At 37.6% G+C, this 23,267-nt stretch overlaps 1 protein-coding gene across 2 annotated transcripts in view; it reads left to right on the top strand.

The window, feature by feature from the left end:
- Positions 1–23,267, top strand: part of pcdh11 (protocadherin 11) — a 142,657-nt gene that overhangs the window by 7,894 nt on the left and 111,496 nt on the right. The window contains exons 3-4 of one of the 2 annotated variants that reach the window (XM_017428285.2): positions 4,872–7,379; positions 12,798–13,039. In XM_017428285.2, coding sequence (XP_017283774.1) covers positions 4,872–7,379; positions 12,798–12,881 — 2,592 coding nt within the window. In that variant the 3' untranslated portion in view covers positions 12,882–13,039. Of the gene's footprint in view, positions 1–4,871; positions 7,380–12,797; positions 13,040–23,267 lie in introns of those variants that run through there. The other variant, XM_017428284.3, reaches the window with a different exon arrangement.

The raw sequence follows: 23,267 nt of genomic DNA, 5'->3' as shown, positions 1-23,267 counted from the left end.
TTGCCCACAGCAGGCCACGTGACTGCCTCAGGTCTGATTAATTTACCATTTTTAATTAGTTGTTGCTTGCATTATTTTAGAAATTTCCACGTGTTGCGCTTCAGGTCCTGTATTAGTTTAATTTACAAACCTGCTTCAGAATTTAGTTCTGCTGCACTCATTTGTGCATTTACAAATTGAATTAATTTGGAATCCACATTAAAAGTATAACCACCTTTGACATAAACTGGAATACATTGCAAAGTCTAAAATATTTTACAACAGCTGTTAATATTTTATTTTTATTTTATTAGGAGAGAAGCAAAAGCAGGTTGAGCTTTCGCCGTGTGTATCAGAGAACACGCAGTGAAGAGTGCAGACACAGCACAAACACTCCATATCCAATTTCCTGCAAGTTACATGTACTAAACAAAGTGTGGTATATTAAAGCAAGTGAAAAGGAATGAATTGTATTATGTTAATAGATGCTTCTTGTAGGTGTATGAAAAGCCTTTTTTTTATTCATCTAATTGATGCTGTTTTAAAGTGTAGTGCAATGTTTGCTGTTACCTAATGGAATCAGCTGTAAATTCTGCATTATAAGACACTGCAATAAATTCTTCATTTACAATCTATGCAAAACATAATGCGTTGTGTATTGCAATGAGCACATACAAATTAAACTGAATTAAAGAGGAAAATGCTGGCACTCTGGAGGAAGCACTGAACATTATACATACAGAATGGTTTCTGTGTTTGAAAGCACATTGCAAGACAGAATTGACACGTCCCTCCGTAGTCTCAGATGGAGTCAACACTGTGATGGGATGAACAGACCAATTGCTGTTGGCCTTGCTTACTAATTTTTAAGATATCTCCATACTGCCGAGACATCACCAGTTCTATGTCTTGAATTGTTCATGCCTGGAAAATCACCACCCAAATGTTCAGCTCATTATAATGATCATCTGCAATCATTTTCTTTGCCCTTTTCACAATATATAGCTCTCTAAACCCTGTGCCTACTCATTCATTTTACAGCATCTGTGGCTTTACGTCCCTGACTCGGTTCTTCTCATTATATCCTCATTGTACCTGAGATTAATGTCTCAGGTTCTATATGAGTAAAACGTAGGAAGAAGCATTAAAGGAGCCAAAGACATTTTCAGCCTTTGGTGTCGTTTATTTCCGAAGTGCAGCAGAAAGCCAGGGGTTTAGTGGGGAAGGACTGTGCAAGCATTTCCTAGAATAGCTCTTGGCTGCTAAGCCACCCGTGGTCTATCTCTGTTTGGTCCTGAGAGATTTGACTCAGAAGCTCCCTAAGAGTGATATTTTGTCAAGTTTTCTTGTGTTGTTCAGGGCACAGTTCTAAAATTGCTACCATGCTGTAGCATAGTCAGTCAGCCATGTTCAGTGATGTGTCACTCCACGTTACCTGTCCATGTTGTCAACATACAAATGATGAAAAAGAAACACAGTAGCTTCCTTTCTATCCTTTTTCAAAGCTAAGAGTAGACAAAAGCTCATTTGCTCTACACAGTGTCACAGCTCCACACATAATGGTTGGCAATCATGCTCATACTCTGCCATCATTGCAGCTGAGTGTTACATCATGTGAATTACACAGAAATTATCCAAAGTAACAGTCAAAGGCAGAGTAAGCCATAACATGAATGGTTAGTGTTGGATTTTCTATAAACAGGACAACAAAAATTTCAAGTTTCAACTGTTACCTGGTGTAAATTCTCAGTCATCCAGAAAAAGGCAAATAAAGAAAACTTTAAAAAAGGAATGATTAAAAAAGAAACAAGTGGACTTCTATTCTGTAGTTGAAGAGGTTTTGCTTCCCATCCAGGAAGTTTTTTTCTGAGGAAGCGCCTCATGGGAAGTGAAATGTTTTCAGCTACAGGAAAAAAGCCCAGTTGTTTTTTTTAATTTATTATTTATTATTTTGTATTTGCATTTACCACATTTCTTTAGGTCAGCATTCTGTCATAACCTAAAACTTTTGCACTGATGAAAATTATTTTATAGAAGACATTTAGCTCTAGCATTGTGCTTCAAACCCAGATTTTCTCACAAGTAGTTCCAACTAACAATTAACTTTGTTCATGTGTCTATTCCTTACATTTTAACATTAAGCTTTTAGTCTATGCAGTAGTTTTGTATGTGAGTGTGACCAATTTTCCTCCCAAAATGATTCAAAGATGATAATTATATTCAAGCTTTGATCTGAGGTAGCAAGGACAACTTGATTAATTCATTTTTCTGCTAACTATATGTGAAAACGTATAGGAGTTTTGAACAGAGAGCTCAATGCTAAGATTATTCACGTTTTCATTACAACTTTATGTTGGCACATTATCCTCGGGGATGGCAAAATGAGACAATTCTCAGCTTCTTTTGTTCTAATTATACACATGCTTCATGGCATGAAAGACAGAAAGACAGAAACAAAAGTGAGACAAAAGTAAGTTTCTATCAGCAAAATAAAGAAATGCAAAACCTGGCAATGAGCTTCTTTCGTCATTTTGTCCCATTGATGGGTTCCATAGTGATTACCATCCTCCTGATATGTTCACAGTTCAATCTTAGTCTCCGAGAAAGATGGAGGCAGTGATAATCTTTGGTACTCTTTGCAAAAGCAGGGTTCAGAGTGTTCATTTTCTCTTAATCAACCATCTCTGCTTTTGTTAGTGTCCCTCAGTTGTTTTCATAGAACTTAGCCAATTCTCATTAAAACATGCATTGTGCCTCTCCTTTGTCCTGCTATTTGGAATAAGAACCAACTCTAACAAGTGCAAGAAGGCATGCATATTTACAGTATTTATGTGCCGAAAAAAAAAGGCGAGGTGTAATGTGCACACTTAGCCGTTTAGTGAGTTTTGTCCTTCTTGCTCAGCCTTAAGGTTTCCAGAGAGTGATTCATGCTAGTATTTGGCCTTTTCTTAGCCTGCCCCAGATCTTATCACAATCCACTAGACTAATTCTGTATTCAGAAGAATGCACACCCGCAGAGAAAGCGTTCTTCAACTTATTGAAATGCGGTGAGGGCTGTCTTGTCAGTTGTAAAATTGTCTGAAACCAAGACAAAAGCACAGTGGAACTGCTAGCTCATAAATCACTGTGCAACATTCCCTTTGACACATGCTAACTCAACATCCTACTATTATCAGGCTTTTCCAAATATCACTGCACAGATACTGAGCTACTGTGCAGAATCAATGAACTAGTCAAACAACTGAGGATTGAAGAGCTTTGCATGGATGGAATAGCTGATAACAATGCAGCCCCCAGAATGTTGTCCTGGACCTTTCAGTTGTGCGAAAACTCATTTTGCTGCATCTGTGTATAAATATTCAGCAGAGTTAAGCCATATGGCAATTTCTCCACATTCTATATGCCATATCTGTTTTTCCTGTATGACTTTAGCTTGCCAGAAGGATCCCTAAATAAGGTCTGAAAGATCATTGCCGCAGTGTTGGCTGTTTTAAGTAGTTCTGTCAATCAGTAACGTGTTGACAACACTCCCACTGCATGCAATTTTTCAGAGTACACAATAATTTACATGCTGCAGCTGGACGTTCTTGTGCAGGTTACAACGCCGCGCTGGCATAGGGACAGCTCTACATTCTGAAATATAGTGCATACTCTTGTGCTTGCAATTTGGTTAAAATGGTCCCCCCTTGAATAACAAGAATGTACATATCTTAATCTCATTTGATAGCTGTGCCTAGACAGAGTAATCTCTTCCAACATTATGTGCAGCATGAAGCTTATCTCTTTAAAGAGGATGCTTTTTCTTGTTTTACCATGAAACTGCTTCTGACTGAGAGAGCTTCAAAGGGCTTCTTTGTTTCATAATGTGCATGCAGCTCATTCATAGGCTTGATCTTCTTCTTTTTTCCTCCCCCCGTTCTCCTTTTCACATCTTTTTCTGTCCCTTCTCTCCATCTCTTACTTGCTTTATTCCTTTTTTCTCTCCACTGATGTATGAGTCCTTACCATACACAAATTATTGTAAACATTAGGAAAGCATTTACTCCTAACAACTATTGCCAGTTTTTCTGGTTTCTCATGTGGATTACTGATGCAGTTCTTTTCATTCTATTCCAGCTTTACTTTTGCACAGATTTGACTCTTCTTGAGCAAAAAGCCTTTCTAATATGTAGGAATTCTACTATTCCACTCCTTTTGATTTAAGATGATGTGGTCCTGCAGTGTACCTAAATACATGTTTATTGGAGTGTCTCCATTTTCATCAGTCTTTTTCTCTCTGATAATGAAACTGGAATAGTGCAAGGTTGCCTGCTCTATTCTAACATGACACAAGATAGGAGGATAAAGTGAAATCTCATTTTAGTGAAGTCAGAAGAAATTTGATGAGAGGGCTAAAAAGAAGTAAATTAATCCATTCAAACTGTAGTTACACAGAGGACAGAGAGACTTAATTTACAACAAGGTCTGGTCACATTTAAATAGGATTAATTACTTCTTTTTAAGTTTTTTACATACTTGTGTTTCATAGACTGTGTAAAAAATTAAAATGTGAAACAATTTGATGATACGCGTGCTTTCACATTCATTCAACTGAGATGAATAGATCCATACCAATAATTTAGCTTCCCAGGATGTTAAACTTATGCTCGACTTCCATCAGAATGTATCAAAAGAGCTGCACATAAACCTGACTAACCTGAGAAAATAAGCAGTTGTTTGTGTTTTAAAGGAAATTAACAAAATTACTGTCAAATAACCAAAGGCTTTTTGGGGATCATTTTGGTATTTTTAATCGTATTGAATGTAAAATGTTTAGTTTAAAATGTATGTAGTATTCAAATTGTTTAAAAGTAAATGCAGTATAACTTACGGAATCTGTCTTGTCTTTTCAGAGTGTCAATGAGTTTGGCTTAGACATCATTGAAACCCCTGAAGGGGACAAGTGGCCTCAACTCATTGTTCAGCAGAACCTTGATCGGGAGCAAAAAGACACCTTTGTAATGAAGATCAAGGTGGAGGATGGTGGCAGCCCTCCCAAGTCCAGCACTGCTATTCTCCAAGTTACCATCTCAGATGTCAATGACAATCGTCCTATCTTCAAGGACAGTGAGCTGGAGGTCTCCGTGCCAGAGAATGCTCCAATGGGGACATCAGTTGCTCAGCTTCATGCCACAGATGCAGACTTGGGTTCCAACGCGCAAATTCACTTTGCTTTCAGCAACCAGGTCTCTTCCTCAACCAAACGCCACTTTGCCATCAACAGTTCTACTGGGCTGATCACTGTGAAGCAACCGTTGGACAGGGAGGTAACTCCTGTTCATAAACTCATCGTCCTTGCGAGCGATGGCAGCTCAACCCCATCTAGAGCTACAGTGGTTGTTAATGTCACCGATGTCAATGACAATGTGCCCTCCATAGACACTCGCTACATAATCAACCTGGTAAATGGGACTGTTCTGCTGTCTGAAAATGCACCCCTCAACACCAAAATAGCCCTTATTACTGTTACTGACAAGGATGCAGATCTATATGGCAAAGTGGCTTGCTACACCGACCATGATGTTCCTTTCCGGTTAAAGCCAGTTTTCAATGATCAGTTCTTGCTAGAGACAGCTGCTCCTCTTGATTATGAGACAACCCGAGAATATGCTATTAAGATAGTGGCCTCGGATAGAGGGACACCTCCTTTGAACACTTCAGCTATGGTTCTAATTAAAATCAAGGATGAGAATGACAATGCACCCATCTTTTCCCAGCCTGAAATTCAGCTTTCTATACCAGAGAACAATGACCCCTCAACACAGTTAATAAAAATCAGTGCCACAGATGCGGATAGTGGACATAATGCTGAAATTATTTATACTCTTGGCCCTGATGCACCTGATGGGTTTAACATAGACAGACAGTCAGGAATTCTCTCTGTTGGGAAGCGACTAGACAGAGAGAAACAAGAGAGGTACTCATTCACTGTCATCGCAAGAGACAATGGTTCAACCCCCTTACAGAGTAATGTCACTGTTAGGCTAATTGTCCAGGACCTTAATGACAACAGCCCAGCTTTCACGCACCCTGAGTACAACTTCTATGTGCCTGAGAACCTGCCTCTCTATGGAACTGTTGGCTTAATCACAGTGACTGATTCAGATGCAGGAGATAATGCTGTTATAACCCTGTCCATTTTAAATGGGAAAGATAATTTCATCATTGACCCACAAACTGGTGTGATTAAACCAAACATCACTTTTGACAGGGAGCAGCAAAGCTCCTACACATTTATGGTCAAAGCAATTGATGGAGGGCAGCCTCCCAGCACTTCTTATGCCAAGGTCACTATTAATGTAGTGGATGTGAATGACAATCGCCCTGTGTTTGTCATCCCTTCCTCCAATTACTCATATGACCTAGTCCGGACCACCGCCACACCTGGTTCTGTTGTCACCAGAGTGTTTGCCATTGACAATGACACAGGTATGAACGCTGAGCTGCATTACAGTATTATCAGCAGCATCATCATAACATCTAGGGTCTCTCCTCGAGGTCTCTTTTCCATTGACAAAACAACAGGTAACATAACGCTGCAAGAGAAAATAGTATTCGCTGATCAGGGACTGCATAGGCTGGTAGTCAAGGTCAAAGATTTAGGCCAGCCTGAGTCATTACACGCTATCACTCTTGTTCACTTGTTTGTCAATGACACTGTGTCAAATGCTACCTTTATCCAAGAGCAGCTGCGGAAAAGTATGGAAACACCATTGGATCGTAATATAGGGAACAATGACGTAACACCTCAAGCTAATGGATATGTAATTGTTGTGATAGCTATCATAGCAGGGACCATGACTGTCATCTTGGTGATATTTGTTACTGCCTTGGTGCGCTGCCGGCAGACACCCAGACATAAAGTAGTTCAGAAGGGCAAGCAGAGTGGAGAGTGGGTGTCACCCAATCAAGAAAATCGTCAGATCAAAAAGAAGAAGAAGCGAAAGAAGCGATCTCCCAAGAGCCTTCTCCTGAACTTTGTGACCATAGATGAGTCAAAGCCTGAAGACCCCACGCATGAGCATGTTAATGGTACACTGGATCTCCCTGTGGAGCTGGAGGAGCAAACCATGGGAAAGTACAATTGGGCGACCACACCCACGACCTTCAAACCCGACAGCCCAGATTTAGCCAAGCATTACAAGTCTGCGTCCCCTCAGCCTACATTTCAAATCAAACCAGAAACTCCTGTGGCCCCTAAGAAACACCACGTGATCCAGGAGCTCCCCTTGGACAACACATTTGTGGTGGGCTGTGACTCACTCTCCAAGTGTTCATCGACTAGCTCCGACCCGTACAGTGTCTCAGAGTGCGGCTGTCAGGGGGGATTCAAGACTGCGGGGCAAATCACCACCCGGCAGGTAATTCATGACTTCCTTTTTAAACCCACCCACACTAGTCCCCACTCACACTCCCATTGCTGTTCCCTGGTAGATGATGTAAAAGAGGGGAGGTGGAGGCATGAAGAGAGGGGAATTTCTCACACAAACCATGACCGTGTCTACATGAATGTCATTTGCACTTAAAAATGGGAATACAAAATGGGAATGATACATAGTTTGTCACAATTATTAGTCCAGACTTTTCAGTAGCTGTTAATTCTCATATTCACCGTACTTTATGGGCAGCCATAACTTCAATGCCAAAATACATTTGCAGGTTAATTTGATATTCATAAGCTTCAGTAATAACAGGAATAATGATGCCTAGCTATTCTTACCTCAGCTGTGAATAGTTGGTGGCAATAGCTTGATTTAGAGGGTTGTATGAAAGGGGACTGTGATTGAACTCTACAGATGAATTTGAGGTCAAAGGGAAATGAGGCTGTGTATATCTGGCAGATATGTTTAACAACGCATATAAAAAGAATTAAAGACTACTCATTTCATCAGGTATTCATTGAGCCATAAAGTGTGAAACAAATAACAAAAAAACACACACAAAAAAAGCTGTTGGTGTGCTAAAATGGCTTGATAAATAACCAGACCCTTTTTTTGGCTTCTGTCCTTAAACTAGTGTCTTAAAATGTGCCTGAGAGGCTGTGAGAAAGTGAGGCTCATTTGAATACCAAGGTGCAGCAAAGGGCTTATGATTCCCTAAAAGATACTTGCCAAATGCGAAGTGCCCCAATAAATAAAAGCTGGCAAGGGAAATAAATGTAAATCAGATGTGAGTAGAGGTGGCCTTACTCAGTCCTGACAGCCCAAGCTCAGTGCTGTTTGGAAGACTGAGTACTGCTTGGGACAGGGGAGGGGGTCACAAGGATCAAGGTGATGCAGAGCCTTGAGACCAATATACTTAAACACCAAGGGAGCAATAGTCCATAAAAAGCCTGCCAGGCCAACTCTGTACTAAGCCCATAAATGTTCTCCTTTAATGACCCCAATTATTGTTATAAATGGCATATGTAGATACATTCTTTGCATTCCTTAAATTGGCTGATCTAGAGTTTGACTAATCTTTCTCACTTTAACGTGTTTTAGTGAGTGTTTGATGCTGAAAAATATTAATTGTTGTATCTCAAATATATAACTATGTATCTGACCTGCTGTTAGCACAGTTGAATTAAACAGGGCTGACTGAGCACAGGGAAGCATTTTATTCATATTGGCATAGGGATTGCCTTGGTTTTACCTCAAACATCAAGTCAATTTAATTGTTTTTTTTCAACCATTTCTTTAGGAGTTCTTTCAGATTTGTTTGTTGTCTTGTTGCAATGGTTTTTGTTTCTGTTCTAGTTTTGATCATAATTATTATAACTGCCACTCATCCATTTCTGGGTCAATTTCATGATATTGCATCAATAATGTATTTATAATTTCATTTATTTCACAAGGTGCATTCCTTTGTTTGTGTCTACAACCTCATATTGCTCAATGTTTTCCACATTTCTGGTTGTATTATGCCTTTTTTTACTCACAGTATTTTTCTGTGTGACACAGAGCAAGCATTCCTCATAACATAGTTGTTGTAAATGACTGTTGATCCTGTAAAGTACAGTACTTAGGCTAATTTACGAAGACACCCACACAGAGCTGATCGTCATTTCTCTCATCCACCTTTTATTTGAAACCCTAGTTAAAAGCTATGCCCTGCCATGCTGCATCATACATAAGCCTACCACATGCCCCTGGTACTGAAGATTTAATCCATAATGTGTTTATACGACACACTGTCAAGTTGTCAGGATGATTTTCCCCTTCTTACGTGTAATGACTTCCAGAGAAGATGCAGAAATATTCAGTTTGTGTTCAACAATTCTGAATTATTATCCCTTGCGAATTTAATGCATCACAGATTTAAATTGATTTTCACTTATGGTGCTGATCAGAGTGGAGTATTTTTGTGCAGATAATTTAAAAATCTATGAATATTTGATTAGTAAACATTCTTCCAAATCTTCAGGCTATGTTTATATCTCATTATTTCTAAGGTATATTTATTCACGCATCTAACTGAAGACAGGTTTCATGTGTACAATCTTCTCATATTTTGATGTCAGCAATTGAAAACAATAATAAAAAGTATTCTCAGTGGATATACTTACCAACAGCCATCTTTGGTGATGTTACACTGACAGCATATCTAATTTTTGTGTTGCCTTAAGCAAATGACAAGTGATTCCTCCCACTTTAGACATTACATTTCCCACCAGTTTAAAGTGTGCTTATTTAAAGCCTGTGTCACAGAAAAAAATAGCATGAAGCTTTGCCCGATGAGAATCAGTGGTTGCAAAGGTTAATTAAATGTACTAAAGGGTTAATCACTTGTAATACAGTATGATTAAAATCACCGTAATTGGTTTGCGAATGAGGCTGATAAGGAATACAGGGGAAAAAAGGCAGCCGTTCTTTAAGATTATCAGGAATGCCACAAACTATCCTTGGGCAATTCATGCTCGAGTGATGTGAGGTAGATGACCAGCAGCCCTGTTTGTTCGGGCCCAATTACAACTTCATCTTGCTTTGATTTAATCTTTGTGCTTTCTTAGAAAAAATAAAACCCTCTATTTTCTAAGTCTTAAGAAGAATACTTGAAAACAGCTCTTCTTCAAAAGATGTGGTTCTTGCTTTATTAGATGAGGCAAAAAGAATGCTCAAGCACTCTGGAGTTTGTCAAGATGATCTGAAGTGCTGTTCTTAAAACCAAAGCGGCATTTGTTCTTTAAGCACCAGGCATTCTGTCTTTCTTCAGTGCAACCTTATTGCCAGAACTCCAAAAGCAAAGATCATAGGCAAGTTGTTAAGTTTTTCCCTTTTTCCTTCATCAAAGTGACAGACAATGCCTTAGTAACTTTGTAGTGATCTGCCATGCACCTAATGCCAGTGAAAATATCTCACAGACAAAAATCCCACCCATGGAATACCAATCAAGGGGGAACACAGGAGGAGATAATTATGGTTGAAGGTCACCAAAATGTTTTCAGGGACTTTACAGATGTAGCTGATAAGAAGTAAAGCTTATAAAAATACTTCAGAGACTCCAGATTTGTGCCACCATATGGCTTCATTATACAGCAAGAAAAGTATTTGCAAATGCCAGCTTCCCTTTTCCCTCCCTTCTCTTCACAAGTCTCATCATTTTCTTTTAACCCCTACACCCTTTGATATTAGAGGTCAATCTGCCTCCAGTGATGAGGAACTCTTGTTAGAGCATGTGCGTTTGAGGGAGACGGATCAAATAACTTCTCGAGTGACTTCAGACATCACACTTACAGGGAAAAAAAGGGTTAATGAATTCCTTTGTTGAAAGCTTGCTGTTTTATAAGTCGAACCTCCTGTGACAAAATGCAAAATAATGTTTAGATAGAATTGTTTAGTATCACGTATGAATAAATTACACTTTGATTAAATACTCCTTAGATTAATAGGGACAATGTTTTGCTTTATTTGGATATGAATTTCTGTGATTATTATTTTTTGTAATTAGATTTTAAAAGTGTTACAGAACTAGGTCAGTCATGAATTTCTCCATTTCATCAAGGCATGAGACCGTACCATAACTAGGAGAAAAAAATACCACAAATTCTTAATATTAAAACAAAAATTAAAGCAAATAAAAAATAAAAGCATAATAACTATGATTAATATTATTATGTATTGCTATAATAATATTACTAATAATGTAGTCTTAATATTACGTAATATACTAGAACTACAAACAGTTATCATTGGGATCCAAGCCCCTTATTTACCTATTTAACATTTGACCCCGGCCCCCATTTTCCTCAGAAATCTGTCAAAACACCGGCTTGTAATCTCAAAAGTCATTACCTTGATGCCTACTTGTGTCCCCAGTCTCTTAAATTATGCCATATTATATGTTCTCATACTGTATGTAGTATACATTGCTATCATAATATTAATAATAATGTAGATGTAATAACTATCTAAATATTGTATATGCATTTTAAATTTGATGCACAGACATAAACAAAATAATGAGAGAACATGAGTGAATGTGTTGACAAATGTCAGACATCCCATGTTTTTTGATACAGATGTTAATTTTGTGTCATCTATTTAAATTCAAAATTTTAGTTTATCTACATGTACTGAGATTAAATTCAAAATCAATATGAAATAAAACAGCAGAAAAAAAGGCAAAAGGTATTTTAATTTTTAAAACAGGTGTACAAAAAGGTAGAATAATTGAACAAATAAAGAGACTAAACATCAGGTAAATTTAGCTATAGTTCTGAAGTAAATGTGCTAACTTATTCCTTCTAAGTCATTTTGTTCTTTGTAAAGTAAGTTGGAAGCCTAACAAAGTCATGTTAGCTAGTTAATTAGCAGTTAATTAGCCAAGCCTGCAGTCAGGTTCTTGTTTCACTGATATTTATGGTAAATCTCGTAGTTTATAGCTATTTAAACACGTTTTTACTTTAATAGAGAGATGGATGACACATCTTTGTTAAACAATCCATGAATGATGGTCTTTTTGATAACAAAAATATTTTCAAACAGTTAACCTAAGTTTGGTAGAATTTCCATTATCCCATTGTCATACACAGCTGACTGACAGCATGCACCAACATGCACCACAAATGACCAGAAAAACTCCAAACTCATACTTTTCCATGGTTAAGTGTGAAAATATTGCGAAGAACAGAAATTATCTCAACTTTTGAATCTATTAGATATTGGCATCATGTTCTAGAAATTGACCGTTTTTCCTTGTCTTGTTATCATTATTATCTTTTGTTGATTTTTTATTTCGTGTTTCTATTTCTGTTGAGCCATTGCGTCTGCAGTCACAACCTAATGTAAGCCCTTTCAGATCAGATTGATTATCCCTGTTTCAGGTACTTGCAGATGTGCTGCTAACTGTCTGAGGAACAGCAAAATGTTATCTTCTGTACATATCAGAGGACCCAACTGGCAAGGGTCCGAATGAAAGAGTGGGCCTAAATTGATTCAAATGGTTGTTTTTTAGGGGAAATGAGGAGTGCTGCACTAGTGTGGTGGGAGACAAAAAATGGCAAATTGGGAGTCATAATTGGATGAGATTGCATGCTCTGATAAGTACAGGAAAATACACAAACTTGTGACACCTGGGGCATTCTTCAAGGAAACCTGACATGATACCGACTTGATTGCCAGCAGTTCCTTGAAGAATGTTTTTTTTACATATATATTTACACTGTTTTCAAAAATGTTTTTATTTTTGTTCAGTGTCAATTTAGCCTCGCACCAATAAGGCTACAGCTCAGGTTGCTCAGAGCTCATTGATATTGTAACCACAATCTCCCTATATCTGTCTGTCTCTCTATATTTCAGGAGATGGCACTGAACCCACCACACTATGGCACACTCTGTGGCACAGGTACAGCTCGCTCCCACAGGATTAAAATCAATCTCTAGCTCCCACTTCCTAAAGAGAGAGAAAAAGAGAGAAAAGAGAGAGGGCAAAGAAAGAGAAAAGATGGAAGAACTGAAGAGGTGAAACAAGTACTTTACTGTCTCTACAGCCTCAAACTGCACCTCTTCATTCAATTGAGTGCATAAGATGAATTTGAAGAGGGATGGGTGGGTGGGTGGGGCGTCTCAGAAAAGAAGACACGCTTCGTGTTGATGTCTGAAACTTGACAAAGCTCCTCTTGTGAATCTGTTGGATGTCTAAAATGCTTTACTGAGTCCTATGCTACATTTTACCTGTTTCCTTGAGGAGGATTTGCCCCAAACCCCCCAAGAAAATGTCCCAGTCGAACTCCCAAACTGTAAAATAGGTGTCAAATACAGTCAGTAGAGCTGTAAAGTATGTTTATATGTATGTATGTATATCTATCACAAACTTGATGGTGTTTATATTTATTGACTGCTTTTTTTTGCCTTGTTTTAAAAACTGCCTGGTGGCCATTTTATTTTCTTACCTTCTATGTTTTATATTGTTAATTACTTACAATGTATTTATGCTGCAACGCCTTCCACCTGTAGGCTTACACTGCTCACAATTTGTTACCCTTTGCCTCTTTCTGTTCCACTTTTGATGCCAATGATAGCATTGTGAGTGACGAGTAAAAGAACTGCACTCAGCCCCTCAACACAACCACAACAATAATGCTTTTTTTCATGTGTGTATGTGTGTGCTAAAGATCACCAAGCTGTTATTACACAGGAAGAAATGGTAGGACAAGTTTAATACTTTGAGCTAAGCCACAATCACAAGGGACTAACTGCTCGGGTCATAATCAAAAGCTGTTTATGTAGGGCAGATTCAAAGCGTGCTAAGCCTAACCTTTTGTGTGTCGCTTTCTGTTCCTAAATCAGAAGTGATTTACCCACGAGATCTACATTTAAATGACTCCAGATGGTTAAAAAAGGAATAATAATAATAATCCTCAAGCACTGGTTGAGTTGATAGTGAACAAAAAGGACTCCGACATTTTCCTGAAAATGTAACCCAGGATTTACTTTAAAAACAGCAATAAAATTTACACGTGACAGCATCACAAAGATCACTGGGCCCCTTTTATGGAGCACAATTTCACTCAAATTTTTCTTTACATATAGGATCATCATGTTCTAAAATCAGTTTTTCCTACCGTTATCAAACATATCTGGCTTGATGGGTTAGCGGCATGATTGTTCAATATTCCTGTTAAATGGTGAGCTAAAAATTTATTCAATAGGTTAAGGCCTAACAGGCACTGTCAGTACATGCATATGGCCATAGAATTAGAGACGTTATTATAGACATAGCCTGTGTATTCATTCAGAAATGTACAGACGAAGTGAACCAGAGGCTGTTTCCCCTTCTGTGAGAGACTGTTTATAGGTAAATCAAATTACTGCATGGAACAGCAGCCCTTTTGATTTTGTTCCAGTCTAAATTTGTCATGGTTGTACAGACTATGTCTATTTTAAAGCTTTTAATTTTATGTACTCTTGCCTCTTCGTGAGGCAGGTTGTTATTATTTAAAGAAAGTATATTTGTGCAATTATGGTATCAAATGTATTCACTACTGCGTAGGAGCCACAATATAAAATACACACAGCAACTTAGAACTGTGTAATAATTAGATTTACCTGATCTTTGGGGGAAAGGGAAAAAAATACATTGGGAAAGCTTTTTGTCTTTGTAAGGGAGACAGGAAACCTCACTTTTATTCAATGTGAAGTACAATATGCACCTTACATGATCTTTGTAATTGACTTTTATTTGCCAGTGTGGAGAAAATTGTAAATGTTTTGTTTATGTATGTGTGAGCTTCTGAAATTTATTAAAGTCTTTTTGCATTGTACTGAATATTTTTGATGACTCTTCTTACCCACTGTTCTTGGCATTTAATATTAGTGTCAGTTGTTTGCACATTACAGCTCCTGCGTCTGCTTGGCACAAACTGTCAGACTAAAATTAAGGAGAAAATATGCCTGGAAATAATCTGTTGTCAGACAGGTTGTGGCCTTTAGAAGTAAATGTAGCTGCGCTGGTTTGGACACCATTAATGGGTGCTATATACAGTAAGTGCAGACAATTAACTGGCTCATTTCAGCCACAGAAAAACACCCATACATTCCATCTCCATTTTTGCAACAGTATGGTTATGGTATTGAATCAGAGCAGGAAATGAATGAAGTGTTAGATATACATCACTAATTAGGAACAGATTACAGATAAAAAGTTATGTAAATGTGGTGAGAATGCATCCTTTGAAGTGCACAGTCCAAAAACAGCAGAACAGAATCTGTTTCAGATCAACATTTTCCGTTTTATTGTTTTTCCCCTTCTATGTTAGCTCGTAATGATCATTTGATAATGATAGCTTTCCTATTACAATTGCACACAAATCCAGAGCTTTATACATCTGAGCGAGATTGATATGAGAAGGTACAACAACCAGCCCTCAGACATTCTGTTATACGGTCTTTATGTAGATTTGATCCAAAAATACAGACTTGAAAGGCATAAAACAAAGCCTGACAACAGAAAATGTTTAATTGCTTATCAAAGTTGCTTTGGATTTCTCAACTGAGAGAGAACTAATCAGTCCCCTCGGGAAAAGTGTCCTTGGTGATTTGAGAAAATGGTGCATACGCAAGGAGAGCGTTCTGGTAGTGTTTAAATGTCATATTTCTATTAATAGATGAATGTTAACCTGTTAAATGCATCACGGTTACTCACAACTGGAGATCCAAGAGGGTTATTGCTCAAGGTAGTATTGTCTGTTTAAGCAGGGATATTAAGGTTGTATTTCTTTTGCATTATGCATACTTAGGTAATGAAATTTAAATGAGCTTCAAAATATGAAAAACACTCATGACACCACATCAATAAGTCTTAACTTTTGTGTACAAATATTAAGGTAACAGCTTTGATTGTTTGAAGTGGGATTTTTTTTGGAAACGTTCTGAATGATTACAGATGGGAAGAATAGAGTTCAATTCTGACTAGAATGATGAGGTAATGGCTAAATCAAGTGGGGTCAAGACCAGCGTGGATTGCTGCTATCTTGATACAACTCCAAATTCCAAATGGCTCATACAAACGTTGTTTTTTTTACATTGCCATCAATTTCACATTACACAATTAATCTGACAGAAAAATCATATTTCTGCTGGAGGTGCTACAGTTTGCTGCTGTTGCCAACATTTGCATTTGCTAACAACTGTTAAATACTATGTAATTAACCATGTAATATAAAATGAAGGGTAACATAAAGGTTGCAGAATAGGAGCTTTTGTAAAACAGTTTCGTGAAATAGTGGCAAAAACCTCTCTTTAAGCTTCCTCTGACCGTAAACAAATCTCTACTCAAACCAGCCACATCCTGCTTAGAGCTTTCAGAAGTGAAGCGAGCTTCATGGAACCATAAGAGGTGTGGAGCACAATTCAGCTGTGTGGACGTGCAGCTCTACACATTAGGTGTGTAACGGACGTCATTTCGTTTTTAAAACATGTCAAATTAACTCAGTTTAGCAATTATTTTATTGGGTAACTTATTCTTAAAATAACCTTAAAAAATCTAAACTATTACTGCAGGCTGGTAAAGAATAACTTTCTTATATGCGTTGGAAAAAAAAGTTGATGAAGAAAAAAGGTGTTCTTGAAAGCAAAAAAACTCCTTTTAACGCTTCAGTTTTCTTAGAAATTTGTGAATCGTCTTGGTGATTTCATTATTTTAAGATGACTTTTTAAACACTTTTTTTTTTTTTTTTTTACTGGAGACATATTTTGGTGAAAACACCACTTTTTTAAGTTTCTTTGTTGACATATTGATTCATGATTTATGAGGACACATTATTCAATTTCATCTAACAGACCAAGAGGGCCGTTCGATGTGGTGAATTTGATTACATATAATGCAATGATACCTCTGGAGTGCATACAGACGAACACACAGACGTTTACACAGAAACACATGTATCCAGTTATTCTGCTGTGACGGTAAGACCATCCATATGGTCTTTAATAGCATTTTTTTCCTAATTTTCCTGTTTTTCTTTCTTTCCTATTTATACATTGAGTGTAGGGGACTTAGTTTCTGTATGTAAACTGTTTGACAGACTAAGTAGTAATCAAGCAGGCATGTTTATAATTAGTTAAGAATAATGACCCTTAAGATTAATCAGAAATCACATGTGAGGTTTGTTATTTCAGCTGGCCCAGTGACTTTCCTCAACCTTGAGAATGCAATCAGTGCAATCAGTACTCACTGTTATCAGTTCCCTGCCTGAAACATAAAACTAGAACATATCCGTTATTAATGTAGCTAACATTGCTGCTGAAATGGCCGGGAAAAAAAAAAGTGTTTGTTACATTGATTTTACAAGTCTCTTTCATTCTCCTCTGAGATTCCTGTTGTCTGCTGCAGGTGGGATAGAGTGACAATTCAAGATTTCAGATTGTTTGACCTAAATGATTACTGCATTTGCCGTTTCAACTGATCTTTTAAAAGCAACGTGTATTTAGTGGGATCAGCAGCACTGCAGATATTTTATATTACTAAACCAGAGTTGAAGCAGCAGTTGTGACAGTTTGTATATATTTCTTTTCTTCTTTCTGCTTGCCTTGTAAAATTGATCAAAGCAGTTTTGGCAGCCACTCATGCTTTCATACACTTAGATGGCAATGTGTGTGCTTATTGGTGACTTTGGGTGCCTTAAACGTGAACTTTGTACTTTGTGGTTCTGCAGCTCTCTTGAGAACACACCTCTCTTTTTTCACTTTGTTAATTCAAACACTATAAATTGCCTAAAATCCAAACCATTTAATATCATGGGTGTCTACGGGAAGGTGAAAGTCAATTTACCAAGCAGCAAGCATGTTCAGGTTCTGATGTGAAGTTGTCCTGAAGCAATACTGGCTGTCTAAGCAGAAGCTGTTTATGCATGAACTGTGCAGTGGTGCAGGAAACAAGAAGATGCTGTTTTTCTGTTGCACTCCAAGGCAACACTCCACACAATTACTGCCAAATCTTTGCCAAACTGAATAATTCAATCATAGCCCATGTATAGGGTTAGATATATTTTTTTTGTTTGTTTGTTTGTTTGTTATTTTATTTTATTTTATTTTTTTTTTTTTTTTCGGGAGGGCATTTTTGCAAGAATCAAATCTGTGTGGAAGCCCACCCAGCGGTTCTGTCTGAGACATCGAGTACAGTTGTACAGCCCGGAGATTGTTTTCATAGAAAACAATTCTGTTGATTAAACAAGGTGTGACTATGGAGCGGGGATCTGAAGAACATCGATTGCTTGTACAATTGTTTGTTCCTTGTTAAAAGTATGATCTAAAACTGTGGCTGCAGTGTGCAAGGAGTGGTTTGCTGCTGGTTTGCTGACCCGCCAATGTAGTTTCTTAACTATTCTGAGAAATCCATCCTGATCTGATGTGCATGGTTAAGATTAAAAAAAAAATAGCAGTTTGACATACTGATGGAATTGTGTGGCTATGTCAGAGCTTCTATATTTTATTGTATGTGTGTTAATGCAACTGTTTTAGTCGGGTTGACCGAGCTTTAAAAACATTCTCTGGTGATATGCCCATCCCTTCACCCTTGCCCCCCCACCCCCCTCCTTTGGGATAATTACATGCTTTAGGCTTTAGTTTTACCCATGTACTTTTAACTGTAATCCTGGTAAACACAAAGACAAAGATAAAGCAAAATCTGACCAAGCTTTCTTTTTGCATCTGGGTTTTGTTTTTTGTTTTTTTGGTACAAGCAAATTCATTTTTGAATTTCTTCCCTCTGTACACACTCACTAAAGCTTGTAGTCAGAAACCTGTGCAGCATTCTAGATTGCAGTTTGAGCAAATCAGTGCAAATTTTCATCACCTTATCCCTCTGAGGTTTATTGCTTAACAATATGAGAGCTGCCAAAGGTGTGTAGAGCAGACTCTTCTCTGAAGTGTAACTGAGCTGGATGACTGAAAAAAAGCATGTATTTCAACATTAACCACATATTGCAAACCAGTCCTGGAAACAATGTTTTAGCCCAAAGAAAAAAAATCTACTGTTGACAGATTCATGATGAGATGCAGTTGCTTGTTTGCAAGCTGAAGGAAGCTAGACTTAAAGACAAGGCAGCGACTTAAAGACATAGTCCAAGGAGGGCTACGTCTGTGTCCTCCTTAATCCGGGTAATCCTTGCTCAGAATTCTTGATTTGCCTTTGTAAAAGAGATTGGGAGATGATAAGATGCTCGTCCGCCTCCTTAGAATAGTTGATAATCTGGTTTGAACAGAGGACTCAGGGGGTATTTAGCCAGCCTTAACATTTGCCCAAGCAGATGGCGCTGACGGAGGAAGGCACAACCTTAGCCTCCAAACTCCGCCTTCTCCGCATGGGCCACTTCTGGGGAGAGAAAAAAAAGAACAGAGGGATGATAATCAATGTTGTTTATTTTGCTGCTTGACTCTTTAAGTACTTTCAGTCAGATTATAAGCTTTTGTAGGGGATAATCAGAAGAATGCAGACAATTGCCTTTTTGTGAATCCCAACAAAATTCCCCTGTGAATGCATAAAGATAACAATTTAATGGAGATGCCAGTGCCTAATTCCTGATTAGTCCCTATGCAAACATTGTTAAAATTAACTGGACACTGTACTAATCGTTGTATTTACACACTTGATTTTTTGGTGAAGTCATGTCTAATTGTAGAAAAAACACCCAACAAGTCATTTATTCATCAATACTTGTGAGTGAAAATAGTTGTTCTCATTTGACCTGTAAAAACTATTGTTGATAATAAAATTAACAGCTGTGATTATGTTATCATATGTGTCTGTTTAACAGGCACCTTTTAAATGTAATAATGTGATTCAGTTTCCTTTGGTGCATTGTTTTTAAAAAGCAATATATTTGATAACATCCATGGAATCTGGAATGACTGCTTATAACCTTTTTTCCATTGGTTTCCTGAGCCTACCTCTCTAACTTAATGCCTCCGGCAATCTTCTCAGCTCGGACTGGACACCTGCAGCAAAAAGCATTTGAACAAATGAGATCAGCCCATTGACTAATTAGAGCTGCGCACAGCACAAGTGAGCTAACTGGGAAGATTTGCATGGACCAAAGAGCTGTTTAACCAAAACATTTGATTTATCCAATTTTCTTTCTTTTTTTTATCGTTGTCCCTGTGTTAACAGGATGTTGCACATAGCTGTCAGGCTCAGTCTGGGTTAGACACAGAAAAGACAAACAATGGGCACAAATGCTTCACACTAAACCATGTACACAGTGGAAAGTTAATCTGCACATACCCAGTGACGTGCGGATTTTCTTTCTTTGCTCTCCATCCACAAAGACAAAATCAGAAGGACACTGTTAAATGATCATTTGACATGAATGATTGAACTGAAAGTTACAGGTTGGAGCTGCTACTAACACCATTGACGAAAACTTTTGAGTTTCTTTCAAAGATTTATAATTATTGCTTTGTATTTCTCTCATCATTCAAGAGTTCTCCTACAGCATATACAGTATATGCTTAAAAGCTGATGTCAGCAAGGAGGCATGCACCAAGCCATTAACAGAATTTCAAATGGTGAACCACACAAAGCTAATGTTGTCCTTGGTAATACACTTTGTGCAGCTCAGTCTAATACCTTGGACCATTATAAAGACACTGATGTATCTAGAGGTAAAAACAAAAGCAAACACCACTATTCATTGTTCTAGATTAATATTTTTATCCAAACATCTGTTTGCTTTAAAAGGCAGTTGTTAATATTGTGAAATTTACAGACACAATGCTAAGCACCATCTTCCACCAGTAAAAATGGAGCTGGCTGGAGCTTAAAACATGAAAGGATAATAGAATCAAGGATATTTTGAAGAGTCTTCGTAAATAATGCTTGTGATATTCACCAATGGTCATAAAGAATTTACGTGCATGCAGTCTTCAAAAAGAGCAGCAACTCATTTTCAAGATCAGTCACTATTACACGTCTTTCGGATGGTTTTCAATGGCAGAGCTTTATGTTGCTTGAATAGCGGGACAGTCATTGTGAAATGATATGACTTCACATCTACATTTCTCACACATCCTTTGAAATACAGTTTCTTTCTTTCCTCTCCTCATGCAGACCAGGATTTCAGCACGTTCTCGTGGAGAGTTGTGAAATAGTCACAAACGGATAACTTTTTATTTATGCAAGTGAGCATCTTTTTTCATTTTCCTTCTGTGCAATCCAGAGTAATGATCTGTGTGTCCAGACTGTACCAATGAGGCAAAAATTATAAAATAGTATCAATTTTAATAAAAAAGGGGAAAATATAATTTAAAGTAACATTACTTTAAACATGGGTAGATAAAATGGAAACTGAAATTGAATTCAAAATTTTAACAGGTTTGTGTGAAGCACCATCCTCCAATTTCTGAGCTCAGACTTTGTTGTGTCTCAAATCTGATGCAACATTCATTTATGAAAATTTTATAGAATGTGACGATGCATAGTCCTTTCATGTGATTTTCTCTTGCATGGTAGCAAAAGGAAAAATCAACACAAAAAAATCAAAATAAGGACTTATGTTAGTTAAGTGAATATTTCACATTTTGCACTGGAAGTGGGTTGTAGACTCAAAACAACAGTTCACATCCTTTCATGGGGGGTTTTGTGAAAAAGGTTTTGCACAATAATATATTACGTGTTGTAGATAGCTCTAACACAATGTGGCGAAATTGAGTTTAATTTTGATGGCTTGACAAGCTAATGGCTAGTTTGATCAGGCATTAAACCAAAATAGATTGGAAAAAATGACAGCCATGTAAAAGTTTATAAAATAGCGTTTTTAAATTACTATGACATTCAAAATATTGGAATTATCTCTTTAATGGGCGCAAAAGCAAAAAATAATTTACAGGTAGTACTCAATTCACAATTTTGTATAATAGAATGATATAGCTTTTGATGTTTATCTTGCTAACAAAACCAAGCAAGAGTTGAGCAACTTTTATAATCTTTGGTCCAAAGTATTCACCTTCACTGAATGCAACAACTTTTTAGTTCACTTCAGATGGTTTTCTGCTTTTTCTAGGTCCAGAATTCTAATACATATTTCCCACAAAAAAAGAGAAATTGTCATGAGAATTGTACATATATATATTATAACCTGTGTGTCACTATATAGACAGGTGGTGCTGGGTGAAGCACATGTTTTTAAACCCAGAGGTAATGGACAACACTTCACTGACTTCAGTGAATTGTGCCGACCTTATTGTATTGTGTGGATGATTGCGTTATGCTCCCTCAGATAATGACTGTGCCCTAGATTGACTTTGAGGCAGTGACCTGAAATAAGGCACACAAGTGAAATCCGAGTCTGGATGAACCTGGAAGTGATTAAGGTCACCCAGACACACCACATTTGTTTGACCCCCCCACCACAGACTGATAGCGACTGATATCAGCCAGTGTCTGCAAAAATTCTATAAAAGTATTTTAAAGGAATCCTCCTCGATGCTAACAGTGAGCATTTATAACATGTTTAGGAAAAGTGTCAAGATGATTAAATGCACCCTTATACCGCAAAAACAGAGATCCGATTTTTTCTTCTTTATTATCCAAAGGCAAAAAAACATGTGACTTCCTCCTTACGTGGCATAAGCTTTTAGATTATAGTAACCAATAAAGCTCAGCTTAATATGTAGTCTTTTTTCCCCTTTATTGTTTTTTTTTCTTTTTGTAAAGTCCCCTTTATTTATGGATTGCCAGCTCAAAACAAAAAGTCAATTTAGTGCACTTTAAGCATAAGAGACACTTCAGTATTTGTTTTAGACTGGACAACAATATGATATTGAGTATAATCAATGAATGGGGCACAGTCTGCTGCTCGTGTGTCCAATATTGCAATGTACGTATGAGCCGAGAATGCTGAGTGCACAAAGAAAAAGGTCACAAATAGTTCAAAGGCATGTATCAGTAGAGGTGCACAATACAGCAAGTCACTGCAATATAAAAAAAAAATCTATCCAAATACCTTACCATGTACTAGACACCTATCTATCAGGCGATTCAAGAGAACAAATGATGCAACATGGAGTCCTGGATTTGTCTCAAATTAAGTTTCATTTAGCTCCTTGTTGCATTATTTATCATCGTGACTGAAGAGGCTGAGTTTTGCAGTCCAAATCTCAGTGACACGATGCATACATGTCTTAATGCTTGAGGGGAAACAGGGATAACATGAGATCATGTCTGCCTCTTGAGGGTGGCATGCCGGTGAGTTTCAGGCTTGTTTTTGTGCGTGCCCTACTCTGCTGGGGATCAGTACACAGCTTCTGTGAGCAGCCCTGATGCTCAGATAA

Source organism: Kryptolebias marmoratus, linkage group LG9 (assembly GCF_001649575.2).
Source record: "Kryptolebias marmoratus isolate JLee-2015 linkage group LG9, ASM164957v2, whole genome shotgun sequence".
Taxonomy (NCBI): domain Eukaryota; kingdom Metazoa; phylum Chordata; class Actinopteri; order Cyprinodontiformes; family Rivulidae; genus Kryptolebias; species Kryptolebias marmoratus.
Note: the sequence above shows the minus strand (reverse complement) of the source record. Positions and strands in the feature narration are given on the sequence as shown.